Raw genomic sequence first — 22,403 nt, 5'->3', positions numbered from 1 at the left:
TTCTATATTAATATAAATTCCAGGTAGAAACAACAGTTTGAATATAACCTAACCCAACAATATAAACTTACTATACAAAATTAAATGTATCTAAATTATGTTCTGGAAACCAGATTTTACCCTCTAACGGTGCTGATACAGGAGACTCCCTCATTGGCAATCCTTGTTTTATACTTCCTTCCACTGACTCATAGCTTCTTTTTAAACTGATTTCATGAGCTGTTCTTGGACTCCTTGTCCCTTCTCGGACATTTTTAATATCTGAAGAATACAGAAACAAGAATTGCTCAGACAGAAGTCAAAGCCTATTGTACAGTAAGGAAGTTATTGTAATTTCATAGTCTATCTTATAAAAACAAGAATATAAAAACTAGTCTTAACCTATTAGTCTTAACATACAATATAAATATGTGCAAATGGCATTTATAAAAATGTCTTTGTTCATTCCAATATATTTACTGAGTTCCAGGCTTAAGCTAGGCTTACATATAAGGTTAACTTTAAGTCCCTTTGCTCATTAAATTTACCCAATAGTGACAGATACAGATAAATTAATAGGCAATTACTACAGAGTGTAATAAGTACTATGAAAAGAGAAGTACAATGTGCTATGAGAACGCCAGAAGGGGAACCTAACACTTTAAGGTACTGATGAGTCTGCTAGAAGTAATATTTAAGCTCAGAACTGAATGACAAATAAGAGTTGCTTAAGTCAAAAGTAAAGGGAGGAAGAGGTGACACAGACCAAGGGGACAATGAACACAAAGACCCCAAGGCAAAACAGAGTATGGCACATTAAAATAACTTAAACTTGGGAGTTAGGGGGTGGAAGGATTGAGCAAAAAGGAAAAAGGACTCATGGACATGGACAACAGTGTGGTGATTGTGGGGGGGGGGGAAGGGATATAAGGGGGATAAATGACAGTGGGAAAAATATACAATTAAAAATATATTTTAAAAATCCTTAAACTCAGTTAATGGCCCATGTGTACAGTGAATCTAGGAAAAAAGAATGTAGGGCGAGTAAATGCAAGGGGGCTAAAGGGAAAAGTAAAAAGGGCCCTGGCTGGTGTGGCTCAGTAGAGTGAGTGTCGGGCGGATGAACCAGAATCGCCAGTTTCATTGTCATTTGGGGCACATGCCTGGGTTGCAGGCCAAGTCCCCAGTAGGGGGCACCGGAGAGACAACCACACACTGATGTTTGTCTCCCTCTCTTCCTCCCTCCCTTCCCATCTATAAATAAACAAAATCTTAAAAAAAAAAAAAAAAAAACCTGGGAAGGGAACAATCTGAAGAGATAAGCAGGAAGCAGATAGATCATAGAGGGGTGATTAAGCCAAGGTAAGGAGCTTACGATAACCCTAAAGGCACTGGAGAGCCAAGCAAGTGACTGACATACAGTTCTGACTATGGGTTAATACTGAAGTCAGGGAGATCAGTTAGGCAGCTACTGAGCTTTCTAGATGAAATATGGTGGTAACTCTGGAGAAGAAACAAAATGGAAGGATTCCCAGGACTTTAAGAAAGAGAACAGAAACAAGTTTAAGTGACTGACTGACTGGATGTGGAAAGCTTTAGGAGGAGTCAAAGATGACACTGAGATTTCCGGCTTAGACAATGTACATTAAGTTCTTTCAACAGAAACAAAATGCAAACCAATATATGACAGGATGTTAAAACTATAAAGGAGGAAGGAAATAAGAAAGTTACCACATATTTTGCATCAGGCACTCTGTACTCACAAATTTTATTTCTTTGTATTTGAGGAGAAAGATAAAACACAGCTAATAACTACTCAGATCACAAAAACATTTGCAAATGAGAACTCAAATCCAGTTCATCCCTTGGCTTTTAAACCATAACTGAGTCATTCTTATAAAGTAATATTAATGGAGAAATATAACTTAAAAGTATACCTAAAGAAATGTTTTCATATAGACATTAAAAGAGTTATATTTATGAAGAATTTAAATTCAATACTTTTTCTAGGATTATCAGACTATTACCTACACCCTAATGCTTAACTCATAAAATAAGAATCTTTCTAAAATGAAAGTGGTTCTGTTAAAGTTAACAAAGATTCTTTTCCTAGGCTAAATTGACAGAATGTAGTTCACGTTATATACCATTCACACTACCTATGAGGTTTGCACTGTCACTTTTTATTGACTGCCTCACTTAGTTTTTCTCAAACATTTCAGGAGAAAGCACTATTATGAACCCTTTTTACAGAGAGGGAACTTGGGCTTAGAGAAGGGAAACTAACTTCTGTAAAGCAAGTATGTAGGGAACCAGACACAATGTTTTCAGTGTACAGACATAATACTTACTATCATAAGATAAAATGTGTCCACTTTTGCCTTCATAAATAACATGGCCTTTGGATGCAGCCTCTTCTCTGCCTTTCTCAGGACTGCTCTCTTCAATGGGTATTCTAGAAATGGGTCCCTTCACCAAAGCCTCAGCTGGTATGCCAGCCTGGGACAGAGCCGGGGTACCCTGACATCAAATCAAACACAAGTACCAGAAAAGTCACTTGAGTTCCATGGAAATGCAAGCCACTTAGAAAATTTAACCTACCTCGCTGAGTCAGATCAACCCATATCTTCAAAGGAGAGAAAACAAGCACAGGGGAGGAAATAAGACATTAAGTTTTTTATGACATTAAATATAAAGAAATATTTTATTTTCATCTTTCAACAATGACACACAAAACCTCTTTAAAATGCTGATAAATATAAGAGTTGAATCAGCTTTCTTCCCTACTGGGAATTCAAACTTTTATGAAGGCACTTAGCTGATGAAAAAAAATTGTTTTAAGGACTAAAATCATGTAAATATAATAAAGCTTTTTCAAAATTTCTAATAAAAATAGATCAATAAATTAAGCTGTAACTTTTAGAGTACCACAACTTTCTCTCATAATGCGATAAAAAGAAGAAAGAACAGTTCAATTACCAAACTGCTCGATTAGAGCTCTAGTCATCAATAAGAGAAGGGTAAGAAAACTCTGATGCCTCCATTTTGTAATGTGGATTCCATCTAGGCCATATCATCTGAATTTTCACCACCATTAAGTCCTTTTCTGGGTTGGTCTTTTTACCTTTCTTTTAAGCAGTAAACCCTTCCTTCAAGGAAAATCATTCATGAAACCTAATATGTAGAATACTTTGTACAACTGAGCTGCCTGGGTTGAAATGAAAGTGGAAAACCCAGACTTACCCCATTCACACATTTAAAGTCCCCAAAATCCTAGACAGGACAATGTGAAATGACATGCTTACAGCAGGAAGAATAAGGAGACCAATATATTTACTCAATTTACCTACTCTGAAAATATCCATGTTAGACTGATTTGAAATTAAACTGATAAAGACTAGCCTCAGCTGATCTAGTTCATTTTGTCTTCTTATGCACAGTGTGGATGCCAGAGCAAAAATGAAAAAGAAAATAATGCACACAGACCATTTATTTTTCTTCTGTTTAAATTAAAGTGCTGGCTGATTCTACAAACTAATTTCAGGGGAACATATTTAGTCAAATGTGGAAGGAGAGACCTGAAGAGTTAGTATGTAGCTTTCCAGATCACTGTATGCTATATACTATAAACCATATCTTAAGGAGTGAACATCAGGGAATCTTGTTAAAATAGAGATTCTGGGTCAACAGGTCTAAAGTGGGGACTGAAATTTCTGCATTATTTTAACAAGCTCCCAGGTAATGCTGATACTCTGCGGCACAAAGTACACTCAGTCAGCAAGGTCTTAGAGCATGGTTCTCAAATGGGTATGCAGCAGAATCCTAGAGGGATGAATATCCGCATAGCCGGGTCCCATCCCCATGGGTGAGATTTCGGTACATCTGCGGTGGGGCCTCATATGTCTAACAATTTCTCAGGGGACACTGATGCTACTGGTATAGGGACCACACTTTAACAACCATTGTCCTAGGAAAGAGAAACGACAAGGAAGAGGAATAGAAAAGAAAATCTGTGACAGGCATAATGTGCAAAAGCACAGGACTCTATAATCATTTCCCAACACAGAATTTTCCTCTCCTAGATCTATATTAATAAAAAGGCTAAGGCCTGTTTTACACACCAAACTACAATTAACATCTGAGGAAAAGACCTTTCATTGCTCAAAATTAGCAATTTATTTAGCCAAAAAATTGGAAGAAGATTCTTGATTTTTAGTGTATCTATCAATGCCATCCACACTTCCTAGTTTAGTATTGATTCTGGCAAGGCAGTTCACATACTAAGATTGTGGCCCTTCCTTGTCACAAGAGACAAAAGCAAGCAAATAATCTATAATGATTTTCTTTCGATTTCTATTTAAGCTACACATGTGGTAAGAGCTTTGCCAGGAAGACAGTGAGAGCTGAATCAATTAGAACTTGTTTCTTCTGCCAATTTTCAAATAATTGACCTTTCAAATGAACCAAGTGTAGATAATACAGCTTGAGGTCAAAATAATCACATTAATAGACATTAATGCAGTTTATGGATCTGGGATTTATCACCACTAAAATCCAGTCCCATAACTCAGAACAATCAACAAATTAATCACAAAACTATAATACATAGCCGGAATAGCCAAAGCTCGAGATTTGACCTCTAGTGTTCATGGTATCTCAGAAATCATTACAACGAACCTGAGTGATTGAGCCCCGTAGGGATGGGATACTTTCCATGGAAATTTTGCTGGTTGGAGTTCCGCGAGTTATACTTCCTTCTTGAGTGGTTCCTGTGGTACCTGAATAAAAAGAAAATTGTTTGCAATTTACATCCCCTGCCCCTGCACAGAAAACAAGCAAACAACAACAAAAAAATCAGCCCCTACTTGGGAGAGAGATAAGGAGAAGGAAACAGCAGCACAAAGAAACAGTTTTTGATTTATTGAGATATACTTTTAAAATAATACTGCAATTACTACAAAGGACTGCTGAAATACAGAATTTCAAAGTTCTTAAATAAATTCGACATGGAAAGAAACCATAAATCTAGAATTTAAAAGCTCTAACTTAAAAAAACCCACCATTAAAACATATCAATTACTTACTTTAATAAACTTATTGGGGACAAAAGTTTAATATTTCTGCCGAACAGCATATTTTTACCTCTGACCACTCCTTCATGTTGTGCCCTGACCAATAAACCCTCAGGTTGTGAATTTTGGCTTCGGGGAGAAAATTCTTCCTGCTTGATGTAGGGCACAGTAGCTATGAAGCAAAGTAAGAGAAAAATGAAGAGATCAAGCACTGAGTTACTGACTATGATGCTACAAATGCAGAAACACTCTGAGTTTTACTCACTGACCTGACTTGGCAGATTCCTGTTGCCGTGGTAGTCCAAGAGAGATAGAGCCCACTGAGGGCTTAGCTGCTTCTTGATTGTAGGAAGCCTGATTATGAGAAGTCAAATAAGTGCCAGGTGTTCCCTAAAAATAATTTTAAAAGACTAAAATAACACTGCCTTTTTACAAGGTCAACTATAAATTATAAATTTAATGTTCACATTTCTGTTTATAAAAATTTACATCTCCATTGCCCAAAATTTGAAGTAGGTATTTGTAAATCAAGGAAATCCTTATACAGTCAGGTAATCTATGCTTATATGGTCAATTAATAAAGTGTCAACTAATATACAATTAATAAAATGGTCAATTTAAAAATGTCAATCACTCTACACTTATATGGTCAATTAATCTATGTTTACATGATCAATTAACCTATGACAAAGGAGGTAGGAATATCCAATGGAGAAAAGACAGTCTCTTCATAAACTGGACAGATACATGCAAAAAAAAAAAAAAGCTGAACTGCCTTCTTACATTGCATTCAAAACTAAACTTAAAATGAATTAAAGACTTAAATGTAAAACTGAAACCATAAAAGAAAGAAGAAAACCTAGGTAGTAAATTCTTTGATAACAGTCTTAGCAGTGATTTTTTGGATATGTCTCCTCAGGCAAGGGCAACAAAAGCAAAAATGAACAAATAGGACTATGTCCAACCAAAAAGCTTACACAGCAAAGGAAACCATCAACAAAACATCAAAAAAGACAACCTATTCAATGGGAGAAGATATGGCTTTTGTCTGTAATATGTAAAGAACTTCTGCAATCTAGTTAACAAAAAGACCCAATAAAAACAGGTAAGACTTAAACAGTCACTTCACAATCAGATGTACAAATAGCCAATAAGTATATGAAAAACTGCTCAACCTCATTTGCTGCCAGGAAAACGCAAAATAAAACCACAAAAATATTACACACCCATCAGATTGACTAAAATTAAAAAAAAAATAACTGACAAGAAATGAAGCAACCTGAAGTAGCATTGCTGGTGGTAGTATAAAACTGTAGAACCACTTTGGGAAAATATAAAGTAAAACATACGTATACCCAGCAATTCCACTGTCAGAATTACATATGAGAAAGGAAAGCATATGTCTATAAAGAACCCAGTACAAAAATATTCCTATCAGTCTTAGTAGCCAAAAACTAGAAACAGTTCAGGTTTCCATCAACAAGGAAATGGATAAACAAACTGGTAAGTTCATACAATGGAGAAGTACTCAGCAATAAACAGGAAGAAACTATGGGTTACACAAAAACCTAGGTATATTCCTAAAACCACTATACTAAGTTAAAGACAGACACAAAAGAGTATGCACTGTATAATTCAATTTATATGAAGTTATAGAAAAGGCAAAACTAATATACAATATCAGAAAGCAGAACAGTGGTTGTTTCAGACACTGGAAGAGGTCTGCTTAGAAAAGGGCATGAGAAAACATTCTGATGTGACGGAAATGTTCTACTCGGTATAAACCAACAGAAGTGTGGTCACTGGCTGTGAACAATAGTCAAAACTGATCAAACCATTAAGACCAGATGATATTTAAAAAGAAAAGATATATAGTAGCCAAAGTCAGAATAAACTAGGGCCTGACAATCATCTATAATTTAATATGTAGAGTCTTTATAATAACAAATACTCTTAATATATCAGATTTTCTAGTTACTTGAAAATATTCCATTTTCAATTACACTAAACTTCAGAGTACACGATTAAACCAGATGCTATGCCACGGTCACTCAATCTGGGCATGTAACTTCCACAAACTTTCTCTGCATGGCATAGAGTGCAGTAATTGCTGCATTTTCTGGGCACTGTTCCTTCATACTTGTTCAAAGATTTTTATTTATTAGGATTCTGACAAATTAGTATGAGAAGGAAGGATAATTTTTACCAAAGCCATATTCAACAGGACAGCTACTGGGAACAGAAGCCATTTTACCTGTGAGATAGAGCCTCCCAGTATAAAAGATGGTTTTTCTGAAGCTACTGTGGTTTTGGATGACGGGATGAGAGGAGGAGGTGGCCTAGTGGGTCGAGTTGTTGGAAGCCGAACCCCTTCAGGGAGGTTAGTTATCACTTGATGTGGAGCAGGCTGGAGGGCTTTTAAAAGGAAAAAAAGAAAGATTTAAAATAGTCAATTTCCTAGTTTGAAACATTTTACTTATCTTAGTCATTCCTACATTTTTAAATCAAAAATTAAATTGTAAATGCAAGATGAAGCCGAGGATGAACATATCTATTTTAAATTTCCCTGACACTTGAATTAAACCTGTATATATATTCAGGTCACTAATGGTATTTCTGAAGTTAAAATATTTAACTCCCTGTCAAACCAGAGCTTTTGAAAAAGTTAATGTTCATTTCAAACTATTTTTGCTCAGCATATGTAAATAGCAAGCTTTAATACCATATTTTGCCATTTATAACATACTCCTGTGTATAATGTGTACCCACGTTTTGTGTGCATTATACACAGGATTGTTATACCCATTATTATGCCCATGGCATGTAATGATCATACCCATGTGTAATACACATGCTTATTTTTCCCCTCAAAAATAAGCAAACAAGTTTTTACCATAGGCAAAATATGGTAATTTTTTTCTCTCTTTCCACCACTCTTTGGACCTTACAATGGAGGTGAGATAAAAGGGCACTCCTTAGGAATACTTGATATCTACTGACATGATTCACAACCAATTATACGTCCTCTTTGTATCTCATATAATTTGAGAAACATTTACTGATTTTAGCTCTCTCGGACTCTTGAATTTCTGCAGTAAGTGGGGGACAATGGAGAGCTCAAGAGTACTTGTACTCTTAAGAGGAAAGCCAGTCAATGTCACAATATATATGTTGTCAACATAAACTTCCCAGTGGCCCAGTGAATCTCAGTTGAATATAACGAATGATGTAATGCAGAGAAATAAAGTTATTTAAAAAAAAAAGCAAGGACAAGTCCTGGAAGAGCCCTTAGTTCACAAGATTAAACCACCCATGTCTAATATCTGTAGGTAGATGGCCAGCAGCCACTGCACAGAGGAACAATATTTACCTGGCGGGACACTAGAGCAGGCTGAGCTCCTATTGGGCTGCGGTGCGACTTAACTGACTTCTCTCTGGGACAGCCTATACAGTGATGCTGACCTGGCTACGGTCCTGCACCTCTGTGCTTCCTACTCTAGAGCACATCTGACCTCAGCATGAGGCACAGAGGCAACTGATTTTCCTACGAAAGTTAAAGTTACCAAAATAAAGGAAAAACCCCAAATTAAAAGAGTTAAGTGTGAAAGGACCAAGCCCACACCATCCAGGGGCAGATCCAACTGTATACTGATATCAAGGCCTAAAATTCCTCCACAGAGAGGTGAAGAAACCCTATAAATCTATATTTCCTGTGGATACACCATCACTATAGCCTAATAAAAATCCTCAAAAATTCAATTATAACTTTTTCTTTCAACAGGAAAAAGAACTTCTCTTTCCTCTCAGGAAAATCAAGTGTTTTCACATGCAATAAAAACCATAGCAGGCAAACACCAGATTATCCAGCCATTCTATAAATTCAAGCCCGGCTTGAATTAGAAGTCACATCTCTGAGGATTCCAAATCTTATAATTAGCCTGCTGAAGCCCACTGCTTAATATGCAGAACAATAAATGTAATAATAAGAAATGGAAGAGGACTTCTGGCCAAGATGGAGGCATAGGTGGGTACACTGTGCCTCCTCTCACAACCAAAATTAAGGACAACAAAAATTTAGAAACAAACAAACAAACAACCAGAACAGACAGAAAATTGAACTGTATGAAAGTCTCAACAACCATTCATCCAGACTGGTAAGAGAGGCGGAGTCGGCGGCCTGTGGAGAGGGGTCGCGGCAGGAAAAAGTGGTGGCTAGCAGACCTGGGCTAGCAGATCTGGTATACTGACCAGATTTGCTCTATCCAGCAAAGCTTTCATTTAGAATGGAAGGGCAGATAAAGTGCTTCTTAGATAAGGTCAAGTTAAAGGAGTTCATTATCACCAAGCCCATATTATATGAAATGTTAAAGGGACTTATCTAAGAAAAAGAAGATAAAAAATATGAACAGTAAAAAGACAGCAAACTCACAGTTATTAACAACCACACCTAAAACAAAAGCAAACTAAGCAAACAACTAGAACAGGAACAGAACCACAGAAATGGAGATCACATGGAGGGATAGCATCAGGGGAGTGGGAGGAGGAGAGAGGGGGAAAAGTTACAGACAATAAGTAGCATAGATGGTAGGGAGAAAATAGACAAAGGGAGGGCACTAACAGTATGGGAAATGTAGAAGCTAAAGAACTTATACCATATGGACATGAACTAAATGGGGGGAATGTGGATGGGAGGGGGTGTGTAGGGGAGATAGCATAATCAATAAAATGTATTTTAAAAATAAAAATAAAAAGAAATGGAAGAAGAAGCCTTTCAAAAGATGCAGATCTAACTAATCCAAAAAACCTACCAAAGCTTATAATACTATGAATTTTACTGCAATAATACTAATAATAATTACTCCGTGGAATTTATCTCCACATAAAAGTATTAAAAAAGTTTAGACATTTAAAGGACATACATGAGACTCATAGTAAGACATAAAATATATATATTACATATATAATTTTCCTTTTAAAAATGAAATTTACACATAATTTTAGAAAATTAAAAAACCATAGAGAAGTGAAATCACCCATAACCCAAACCACTTAGATTTGTGGCATTTTAATGTCTGCCAGAACAAATTCCTGTTCACTTATTATTCTTTGCTTACCTAGTCTTACCTATTTATTCTTTCAGAGAAATCTAAATTTAAAATAATTCTGAGTAGTTCCTCCCCAAAGCATCACTGGAATTTTCACTGGACTTGCATTAAATTTATGAATACAGGAGGAGACTTGACATTTTACAATAATGAGTTTTCTAATTAAGAAACCTATATATTTTCACATAGATCTTATACATTCTTTGCTAAAAATTATTTACACTTATTTTATATTTTGTTACTAGGAAAATTACCTCTTTCATATATGAGTTTATAGATATACAGGACAGAAAGATGCAGATATCTGTATATTAATTTTTTCTTAAAATCTTAACAAATGTTCCCTTCAGCTCTAATACCTTTTCAGTTTACTCTTATTAGGCTTTCTATGTAGGTAACCTTATCCTGTGAATAAAAAGTCTTCTCTCTTCAAATAGCTAAACTTCTTCTTTCTTTTTTTTTACTGTACTACAGAAAAAAATATAGAAATATCAGCTAACATTTAGTATGTACTATGTGCAGAGCACTGTGTAGTACATGAATTATCTCATTTAGCCCTCATGACTAATTAGATTATTAACACCATTTTACAGGTGAGGGAACTGAAGCTCAAAGAATCAAGCCTAACTGCCTAAGGTCACACTACCAGGGATTTTTCAAAAGCGATATAATTCCTGATGCTCACCTCTAAAGCACAGTGCACTAATGTCTCTGAAGGACTGGGTGTGGAATTTCAGATGCCTCTGAGACATCCATCAGGATAATGGTACTCTTCCTTCTTCGACGTATTAAAATAATTAGTAAGTGTTCTACCACTGAGATTTATGAAATAAACCAACTTCAAAATCACTTCTTCCTCTCCGGAGAATTTAACATGATACTGTATTATAAATCAGTGTCTGATTGTTTTGCCATTTCCAATAGATTTATAATTATATGGAAAACTCCAGTTTGCCATAGTAGTTGTTAAAAGAAAAAGAAACAATCAAAATTTATATGGTTCTAAATAAAACTACTTAAATCACTATGTATTCAGAGCTGAAAAAATAAACAAAAACAAAATAAACAAACTAGATTCGGTTGCCTGAAATAATTAACTCTTATTTCAATTAGATTTGGTTAACCTGCTTTAGAAGTGCAATTCTAACTCTATCTCTACATTTGGAAATTTGAATTCCTTCACTATAGAAAAAAGGTTTCAAACTAAAGCAAGGTCAACTTGTTGTAAATATTACTGGAAAGTGAAAACAATTCTTCCCTAAAATATTTTTCAAGCTTTCTATAGATAGAAAGGCTTTATGCTACTTAAAAAGGGTACATTTACAGTAATTATTTGTAGCACTGACATTAAGAGAAAATGAATACAATCAAACAGATGGACAACAGGTGGTGCCTGTTACTTTTTATAGGAGACCATGAAGGAAAAAATCAAAACCACGGTCCTAATTCAGGTGGATTATACCAGCCTGTTTATATAACCACTGATGGCTTATATATAAATCCACATTCTCACTTTCTTTCTTTCTTCCTTCTTCTTCTTCTTCTTCTTTTGCTGCAAAAGTCTTTATTGTTTCCATTTGATCCAATGCATGGGAGACAGTTCCAGGGTGGTTAGAAGGGTGACTAGGGGTTTCAGGGAGAGGCTCAGGCAAAAGGCAGATACCAGGGAAATGCAGCTGACCCTTCAAAAGCCTCTGGGCTCCAAAGGCTTCCTAGTCGTGCTTTGCTTGAGGGTGAACCTTTTGAAGAGACACCTGCCCATCCCAGCCTGGAGCCCAGCCAGCCTGTGGATGTTAGTAAGGTGGTCACCCATCTTCTTGATGAGTTTCACCTCTTCATCCAGGAAATGGTTCTTCAGGAAGTCACAGAGAAGAGGGTCTGTGCAGGCCGAGCCCAGAACATGCAGATCCAAAAGAGCCTGGTTCAGGTTCTTCTCCAAGGCCAGGGTGGCTTCCATGGCAACCTGAGTTTTACCCCACTCATCTTGGGAAGGCTTCAGCACATCCCGGAAGAGAAGGTGGCCACCGCACTGGTTTTGCAGCTTTAATAAATGCTCGACGCCCTCGTGCTTCTCCTTGGCCAACTCTCAGGAGTGGCCCATGCCATGCAGAAACACACTGTCATAGCTGAAATAGAAGCCCAGAATGAGGTAGGTGTAGGAGGCCTGTAGATGCAGGTTGGCCAGGTGACTGATAGCAGCCTCCACCTCAGGGGAATAATTCTGACAAATGTGGGAGATCATGGTTCTTTGGTAAGTTGGCTGGTCTCAGAGGTTGAGGATGGCTGAGGTGGTTCCAAAGGTGGTGACTAGAAAAGAGGCTGGAGGGTAGGTGGAAAGAAGGGGTGTCCCTAGGTCTGTTCCGTCCAAACCCTGCTGAAGAGACAGATCCCAGGACTGTGGAGGGTACTGCCTCACATTTTCACTATTTTTAACATTTTATAAACTACTCTGTGATGTTGCATTAACAATATTTGTGTCAAACATTCTACATAGATGCAATTTAACTGTGATGTTATTTAGAAGATTATATTTTACAATGAACTATGGGATAGCTATAAACTCAGGAAAGACCTGTTAAATAAATTACTGAATGAACATACTAGGCAGATTATTTAAAACAAAACTTAACCTTGGAATACAATGTAATCAACTGTCCCAGTTTGTAGAGTAACCTTGAACCAAATTGGTGTCATATTAATAAATACCTTGATGTCATATTAATAAATTAATGTTACTGACCACAGAGAAATGCAGTTCACAGTTTGGAATCTCAGAATTTGGCGCTCTACTCTGTTTTGGTCTTTGCAGTTCCCAATAGAACCCATTTTGTAAAGTAGATCAAGAAAAAATATTGAGGCCTTAAAATAACTATATTACTAACTGAATAACGTTAAACTTTAGCATAAGTTCCACAAATACCATTTGAATATCATTTTTTGTTTTAATTCCTCCTCACAAAATTTATTCTGAATCATTCATGAAAGAAATAAATCAAATCCCTGGCCAAGTGGCTCAATTGGTTGGGGCGTTGTCCCATACACCTAAAGGTGGCAAGCTCAATCCCTGGTCAAGGTGCAGACAGGAGACAACCAATTGATGTTTCTTTCTCACATCAATGTTTCTCTCTCAAATCAATAAACATATCCTCGGATAAGGATTTAAAAAGAAAGAAATTGATCAACAAACTTTAATTATCCTATAATTTATCATTCTCATAATGACATTTTCTCATAACTGGAGTGCTCTTAAGCACATCTGCTAAATCCATTTATATTCTGTGGTTCATTTAATTCGTTCCTTCAATATGTAATTACTGAGTACGCATTATGTCAATTATTGAGTTAGGGATTAGGATTCTCTAAATGTAATATACTAAAAACCTGAAAGTTATCAATATTTCTACCTTTACTCAAGAAATATTCATTTAGTTATTTATTATACACCCAGCTTCGGTGGGTATTGTGAATGTGGTTCTCATTTTTACTATAATAAAGTTTATGTGTAAAACACTAACAATCTTCTATTTAAAACTCTAACATAAAAGGTTCAGTGCATCATTTATCTACTAACTCATTATTCACGTGCCTGCGGTGGGGAGTCAGCAGGATCAGTTAAATACCATAGTTCTTTTATTACCCTTGAAATGCATGGCATTCTACAGCTAATAGCTGTTATCTATAAAAGGTACTGCAAAGAGTCTTCTGAACCACTGCAAAAAAAACTAAGCCATAATCATAGAAGACCACATCAACCAGAACACATGCACCATCTTCTAACCACACCAGAACTTATTAAAATTTAGAAATCACTCCCTTTCATCTTTGTTTAAAAGAAAAGTGTATCATGCACCAACTAAAAAAAGCATGCATAACTCAAATCTGCCACTTGAAATAATAAGTGATATAAACAATGATAATAGTACCTTCATAGTACCTATTTATAATATATATGCACATACTAATATACTAATTAGTATGCACTATTATATATTATTTATAAAATAAGGCTGAGCCATGTGTTATTAAACAATACTGAATGTTCATTCTTTCTCATAGGTTGTAATCTCAGCAAGGTAGGTAGGTAGGTATGTTGCACTTTACAAAGGAGAAAGCTAAAGCTCAGAAAGGTTCAGTGACTTAGCCATGGCTGCACACTGGTAAACAATGGGGGGGAGGGTTAAATCAGGGTCTGAATGGTTCCACACAGTACACAAAGTTGTCTCTCATCACATCAGAGAATTAGAATATCACCCTGTTCACAGTGATTTGCTTGGAGGACAAGATACTTCATACTTTGAAAACTCAGACAAAGACCATAAAGCATGGCTTTTATACAGTCTTCCAGCATAAAGATGAAATATCAGAATATTCAATAATACTAACATTACTTAACAATTTAACTGCAAACAATTTATCTGTTTGGAAAAAGTATAATAAAGCAATTGATATGCTGATAAATTCAAAAGCACAAAGGACACTACCTTTGAGTATATAGCTTTGTTTCCTTTCAGGTAAGTTCTTTGTGGTAATAGCTCCACCTACCTTCCCACTCTCTGTTTGGACTTTTGGAGGTGCTACATGGACCTGGAGAACTTCTACATTCCAAATCTATCTGTTCTTGCCTCTGCTGCTGTTCTTCCAGGAGTGCCGATTCATGCATTGCTTTAATGTGCCGCTGGTAGAGGGCATAGCCGCTCACTGGGGTTCCAATTGGTATAGTACATGGGGTACAGGAAACCTACAGGAAGGAAAAAAATCTAAATATGCCATAACCAACATAATAATAATTACCATCTGTTGCAACTAATGCTTATTTCTGGAATATTACTGCTTGAACTGATTTTGCCATTATTTAATCAAAGCAATCGTTCAGTATAATGTCTACTTCTAACTTATGACAAATCCCTGGTGGCTCAGCCCTGTGTCCTTACCCCTCCCTGTGTCCTCTCACCAGGTAATCATATCCACTCCTGTGGATTTAAAGGTCATCTATATGTTAATGACTCATAAATTTCTATTTCTAAGACATTTTTCTCCAAAGTTCACACTTATAAAAACTACCTACCTAATGACTCCACTTTAGATACTTCAACACTTATATTCAGAACTGAATTTTTCATTTTCTGGACTCAATGCTTCTCCTTCAGTGATCTCCATTTTAGAAAATAGAACCTCAGTAGCTTAAACCAGCACTGGCAGTCATCCTTGACTAATCTATTTCTTTACCCTCCAAAACTAATTCATTAACATGTCAATTCTCCAGCTGGAAATTAAATGTTACTTCTTCAGACAGGCCATCCCTAATCATTCAATAGCATACAGGGTGGAGCAAAAGTGGGTTTACAGTTGTGAGTACAGTTGTGAAATAGTTTATTCTTGTATTATTACTTATTCTTATATTATTTTCCATATGAAGAACTGTATATCCACCCTATTTGAAATTCCCTCCCCATTTTCCTTCTTATTGTAGCCAGTTCACTTCATTCACAGTACATAGCACTTATGAGAATCTGCAATTATATGTTTGTTTTCTTTATTTTGTATCTCACACTTCATGAAACACCCAAGCTGCTATGTCTAATACTAATTAAACAGCCTCTTATACAATCCATTATTTCATGGATACAAAACTGTCCTGGGAAGAACAGACAGCTGGCCTCTTATAGAACTTGTTATCTAAAGATTTCCATGTGTTTTTCTGCTACTACAAGTAGATTTTTTTCTCTGAACATGAACGCACATTATTTTCTTGCTTTTGTGCTTTGGTTTATATGTAAAAATGGTTCTTCCTCTTTTTGCTATAAAAAGCCAAATGAACTATTCTGGTCTAACCAAAGTATTATTTCCTAAGTGAAATCGTCATTAAATGACTCATTGTGATGAAAGCTCTCATTTTAACATTTATAATGATTTTTTCTATGTCTTATTATCAAGACCAATCTCTATGTTTTTTGAAGTCACAGACTGTAATATGTATATATCCCAAACAACATTAAAAATGTTGTTTTGAACTGGGCGGACATTCAATAAATATCCACTAGAATAAATCAATGAATAAACAAATGTTTATCTTTTTTGTGAGGCTATCATAAGCACAAACTTAACTTTTCCCAATTACCAAGGAAAGAAATAAATTTTTTATTCTCTGAAATAAAGCAGAAGCTAAAATATAATTAAGTAAAAAAAATACCCAAGATTGGAATTCATTATCAAAAGATACTCAAGCTTGTAGACATTAAGATGAAATGTAAATAAAACTAGGGTGGAAATTGTATATTGAAATTAGCCACAATCTATATACTTCATTCTAAATATTCAAAACCTAGTTACCTGTTTATTCTTCTACTGTCATCAGGTGGGAAAAAAGAGCAAAATGTTACTAATATTTATGACTAGAGCATTGTATTTCTCTTGTCTGCCCCCTCCTTGGAAATAACCATGTCAATCAATCATCACAATGAATCTACTTACCTAGCAGATAAATAAACAAAATGGGGTATTATCAGTCTTAAAAAGATTCTGATGTGTTACAACATAGATTAGCCCTGAGGACATTATGCTGAGTGAAATAAACCAGTCATAAAAAGATATTGTATGGTATGTAAAGTAATCAAATTCCTAAAACAGGAAGTACTGTAGAATAGTGGTTACAAGGGGCTGGGTCAGGTGGGAAAAGGTAGTTAATGGTTTAATGGGAACAGAATCTGTTTTACAAGATGAAAAAATTTTGGAGATCTGTTTCACAATAATAGGAATATACTTAACACTAATGAACTGTACACTTAAAAACAGTTATGATGATAAATTTTTAAACAACATTTTTTTAATTTATTTTTATAGAGAGAGGAAGGAGGGGAGAAAGAGAGGTAGAGAAACATCAGTGCAAGAGAGAAACATAAATCAGCTGCTTCTCATGATGCACTCCCCATCTAGGAACGGAACCTGCAACCTGGGCATGTGCCCTGACCAAGGACTTGACTCAGCGACCATTTGCTGTGTGTCCTCCCAACCAACTGAGCCACACTGGTCAGAGCTAAGATGATAGATTTTATGTCATGTGATTTTTACCAAAAAAATGTTCTTTTTCAATCAAGGACTACTTAGCCCTTGCTGGTGTGGCTCAGTTGGTTAGGGCAACATCCCCTAAAAAGAAAGGCTGCAGGTACAGTTCCCAGTCAGGGCACATGCCTAGGATGCAGGTTCGGTTCCAGTCTGGGTGCATAGGAGAGGCCACTGATTGATGTTTCTCTTTCACATTGATGTTTCTCTACCCTTCTCTCTCCCTCCCTTTTCCTTTCTCTAAAATCAAAGAACATGTCCATGGGTGAAAATAAAAAAAAATTAAAAAGTACTCATTAAAGAACAGAAACAATGTCTCTAAAGGTCTTTGTTTTTCAACTTTACTGTTCTTACTCATACTGAAAACTTACCATTGGTGGGATAACAGCAGCTCGATGCTGAAGCTGTGGCAGATCCAGTGGATTTGGTTTCATTTGGGATGACACCAGTATAGATCCAGCGGGGTTTAGCATTGAAGGCTTTGAGTCCATAGGAAACATTCTATAATTGGCAATTATAAAAGGATAAGTTAACATAGTCTTATCTAAGACTTTAAATACAGGGTGGGGCAAAGGTAGGTTTAGAGTTATGAGTTCCTGAAATACAGAGTTTATTCTTGCAGTATTATTTATTATTGTATTATTTGCTATATAAACAACTGTAAACCTGCTTATGCTCCACCATAGATACAATCACCATAATTCCTTCTAATTCAATATGTACACATACATATCACATTAACCTTATAAGATATTTGAATCTATAATGCTAAATTTCCTGGTAAAGAGACCTAATGTTGATTTACAGATTGAAATTTATCTGAATTTAATCATCTGTATCTAACCAACAAAACAGTCTGAGCAAATGCCATCATAACATGTTAGGTACTAATTTACCAACATAGGTTACAAACTAGTTACCTTTACAAAATGGTTTGCAAGCATCAGAATATTTTTAAAACATTTGAGTAAACTACTGCCATTCTAAAACTGAGAATTTCACCCAGAATCCCATACACCTGGTTTCTTATGACAAAATGGAACGAAATGGCAACATGAAACCAGCATTCCTGCATAGCAATAACAGGCTGGACCTTCCAGACGGACATGTGTTCCTCTGTGCACCAGTATCTGCCATCTTATACTCCATTACAATCATTCATTTTCAGTATGTATACCTGAGCTTGGAACACCCCATGTATGGAGAGGGAAAATTATACAATAGTGCCATACATTAACAGACTTGATTATATTTCCCAATGTCAATTATTGGGGGAAGGTACATTTTAAAAGGTATAAATTGATAAGAAAATTAAAATGTATGAAGAAAACAATTTATATTTTATATAAAAATAAATATATTAAAGATTTAGAAAACAGAAAGTGTTATTTTGCTAATTTGAAAATAATGTAGAGTTTAGAAATGTCATTCAGAGACTACCATGTATTTTCAAGGAATTTCTAAATTTCAAGGGGACTGTCATGTTCATCTTTTAGAATGCTCCCTCATTTAAGATAAACTTATACCCTAATTTTTCCTTCATTTATAAATATAGTTACCAAAACCACCAGTGCAAAACATAGATATCTTTATTTTAGATGAGATGTTTCATTAAAGAATGCTTAGAACTTCCAGTCAAGATGGTGGCATAGGTAAATGAGGTACTCAAATCCTCGTACAACCACATCAAAAGTATAACTAAACTACAGAACAACTATCACTCAGAATTGCATGAAATCTGGCTGAATGGAAGACCTACAATGAGGGATTTAAAAAAGAAGCCACATGAGACAAGGAATAGGCTGGTCCCACACTCACACATGTGGCAGTTTAAAATCGGGAGGGATATCTTAGCTATGGAGGTTCCAGTCTCCCCTGAGGAGTGAGAGGTCCAAGCTTCACAATGAACTCCCCAGCCCACAATTCCAGGACTGGGAAGAGAAGTCCCCATAACTTCTGGCTGTGAAAACCAGCAGGGATGGTGGCTGAATGAGACAGAAGGCTGCTCCAAGTTTCAGGCAGTTCCTCTTAAAGGGCCCATGTGTGGACTTACATGGACTCACTCCCTGTGAGCTCCAGCACAGGAGCAGCAGTGTAATAGAAACCAGAGACACACGGGGGAACTAAATTTTCAGATATCAGGCTGGAGGGTGGTGCAGAGAGGGGGAGTGGGGTACAGCAGCTTTTTGCCAGACCAAAGTGCTGGCAGAAGCCACTGTTCTTTTTCTGAGAACCTCCCCTCATCCAGACCTAAGAGGTGGGTACCATATCCCCATCTCCATCAACCTGGTTCACACTGTTTGCCCCACCCTGGTGATTCTCTGAGACCCCACCTCACCCAACTTGCAGGCTCATCCAACCCATTTCCAGTGGCGTTTCCATACAGCAGGCATCTCTCTCTTTTTCTAAAATCCTCACCCAAGGATATGTTTGTTCATTTTAGAAAAGAAGAGGGAGGGAGGCGGGAGGGAGGGAGAGAGAGGGAGAGAGAGAAACATCGATCAATTGCTTCCCAAATAGGAACTGATAACACAACCTAGGTATGCACCCTGACTGGGGAGTGAACTGCAACCTTTTGGTGTAAAGGATGATATTCCAACTGACCCACCTGGCCACAACACACTGGCCTTTCTTCCCTCGTGCTTTGAAATTTTCCTGAAATTCCTCACACAAGCAGCATCTCGCCTCTGCTTGCCCCCAACCTCTTGCTAACTGGCCCCAGGCCCAGCACTAGCAGCAGCCCTCCTTGGTTCACAGCTTAGACTTTCCTGGGCACCTCCAAGCCCTACACAAGTAGCTTTGGACTGCTCTGTAGCTTGTGCCAGGTGGCCCCCAAAAGGGCACAGGCAGTAACTGACTCCATACTTTCTGGGAGGCCCCACAGCTATTGCATGTGGTGAATAGCTTCAGACCACACCAGGTTACAACTCAACTACCTCCACAAGCAACACGCTTAAGGGACGAACTCAGTGAGCAGCAAAACTCCACTGAACGCAAGTCCAGCTCTATGGGGCTGACTCCTGCACAGCAGCCCCTCCACTGTAGTCGCAGCCAGTCCTCACAGCTGATTGGGCTGGGGGTCAATCCCTCCCAATAACACCAACATAAAGCAAGGCTCAACTACAACAGGACAGTGCACACAGCCCACACAGGGGTGCACCTGGAGTACAAAGCATGTGAGGCTGGGGAGACTGTGTCACTGGGTCCTACAGGACACCTACTACACAAGACCGCTCTGGTAAGTCCAAGAGACATAGCAGCTCTACCTAATACATAGAAACAAGCTCAGGGTAGTAGCCAAAATGCTGCTAAAAAATAGTTAAAAGACAAAGAAACAGGTCCCAAATGAAAGAACAGGAGAAACCTCCAGAAAAAGAACTGAATGAAACGGAGGCAAGACAACTACGAGATATAGAGTTCAAAATAATGGTTATAAGGATGTTCAAGGAAGTTAGTGAGAACTTCCAACAGCATTAAAAAAGACACAGAAACCATAATAGGCATCTGTGGTTTAGTTTGCAACTTTGGCAGCAGAAATCTCCCTTTCTGCTATCATATGGAATGCATACAGCAACTAATGTAAACAAATATATAATCTTTTTCTTTTTAAATTTATTGATTTTATAGCGAAAGAGGAAGGGGGGAAAAAGAGAGAGAAACATCAATTTGTTGTCCCACTTATTCATGCATTCATTGATGCATGTTGATTCTTGTATGTGTTCGAACTGGCAAAAATCACCTGCAACCTTGGTGCGTCGAGAGGATGCTCTAACCAACTGAGCTACCCGACCTGGGCCTATACTCTTTTTCATTAACAAATAATAATTTGCCCTGGTTGGTGTGGCTCAGTGGATTGAGCTCTGGCCGGCGAACCAAAAGGTTGCTGGTTTGATTCCCAGTCAAGGCACATGCCTGGGTTGCAGGCCAGGTTCCCTGTGGGAGGTGCACGAGAGGCAACCACAGACTGATGTTTCTCTCCCTCTCTTTCTCCTTCCCTCCCCGTCTAAAAATAAATGAATCTTTTTTAAAAAATGATTACACAATTCTTCTTGGTTAAAAAAAAATAAACAGCATCATAAACTAATATTAAAAGCATACACACTACCTTTAACTTGTAGATATTTATACAAGAGTACTTAGCCGGCACCATTCTGTGATATACTCAGTGGTCAACAGTGTGAAGACAGAATAACATTAAAGGAATGAGTCTCACCTCTGTCTCTCTGGCTCTCCATCCACATCTTCATCAGCACTGCAGGTGGCACTGGAATCATTGTCTGACTGGGGATCAGGCCTCTGGACACTTATCTGCTGAGCAACTACCAAATCTTCATCTCGAGGCTCTGTGTTCTCACTGGCTCTCTCCACATCTCTTTCTTTGGTATCACCTTCACCTTGAGATGGATTGTTTTCTGGCACCCCCATTTCAACATCTACAGAGGCTGCTTTGGTAGTTGTAGGGAGATCAAGAACAGAAGTCACTTCAGCACTTGGTTCCTGATGTTCGATATCCATTGGTTCTGCTGTCTCAACAGTGATGCTGCTATTCACCTGGGTCTCCAAACTTCTATTTTCAGCTGGTTTTGTACTTGGCACTGAAGAGGAGGGAGATGCACTGGGAACAGTTTCAGTGGTACTCTCATGCTCAGCCACAGCATCAGTGTTTCCTCGAGAAGTCAAATTTTCACTGCTTTCTTCGCTGGGCTTCACAGCTTCAACTGGTGAAGGAGAAGGAGCACTTTCTGTATCAGAACTATTTTCAGCACCTTAAAGATAATGATACAGCATAAAAATCTAATAATAAACACATTTCAGGTGGTGACAGAAACCATGCTTGAAAGTAGTTGTTAGGATGAATAAGTACTCCTTCAATGAACTTACTGAAGTATAACAGCCACTGGGAAAGCCGGTTTTTTTACAGAGTATGAAAGAGAAAGATTAAATTGTCTTGATCTTCTGAAACTGAAAGTGTAAAAAGCTTTTAATAAATGAAATTAATATATATGAAATTTAAAAAACTAAACAAAAACCATTCCCATAAATGGTATCATTCTGGTTTATTTCTACTAGCCTGTTTCTGTGCTTTTCTTTTTACCAGGAAAATTTACATCCTAGAACAGCAACTTGGGACAGAAACACAATGCAAGATATATCTGCATTTGTAAGTTTTCTGGTGGCCTCATTAAAA

General features: G+C 37.1%; 1 protein-coding gene and 1 pseudogene across 1 annotated transcript in view; both read right to left on the bottom strand.

Moving 5' to 3' along the window:
• Positions 1-22,403, bottom strand: part of NCOR1 (nuclear receptor corepressor 1) — a 195,159-nt gene that overhangs the window by 41,797 nt on the left and 130,959 nt on the right. Inside the window, 9 exon segments of the mRNA XM_036032941.1 lie at positions 121-261; positions 2,331-2,499; positions 4,657-4,757; positions 5,122-5,223; positions 5,321-5,441; positions 7,306-7,466; positions 14,699-14,894; positions 17,587-17,716; positions 21,429-21,981. Of these exon segments, the coding sequence (XP_035888834.1) occupies positions 121-261; positions 2,331-2,499; positions 4,657-4,757; positions 5,122-5,223; positions 5,321-5,441; positions 7,306-7,466; positions 14,699-14,894; positions 17,587-17,716; positions 21,429-21,981 (1,674 nt within the window).
• LOC118502076 lies at positions 10,562-12,876 on the bottom strand (annotated as a pseudogene).

Source organism: Phyllostomus discolor, chromosome 8 (genome assembly GCF_004126475.2).
Source record: "Phyllostomus discolor isolate MPI-MPIP mPhyDis1 chromosome 8, mPhyDis1.pri.v3, whole genome shotgun sequence".
NCBI lineage: Eukaryota > Metazoa > Chordata > Mammalia > Chiroptera > Phyllostomidae > Phyllostomus > Phyllostomus discolor.
This window is presented reverse-complemented; position numbering and strand designations above follow the sequence as displayed.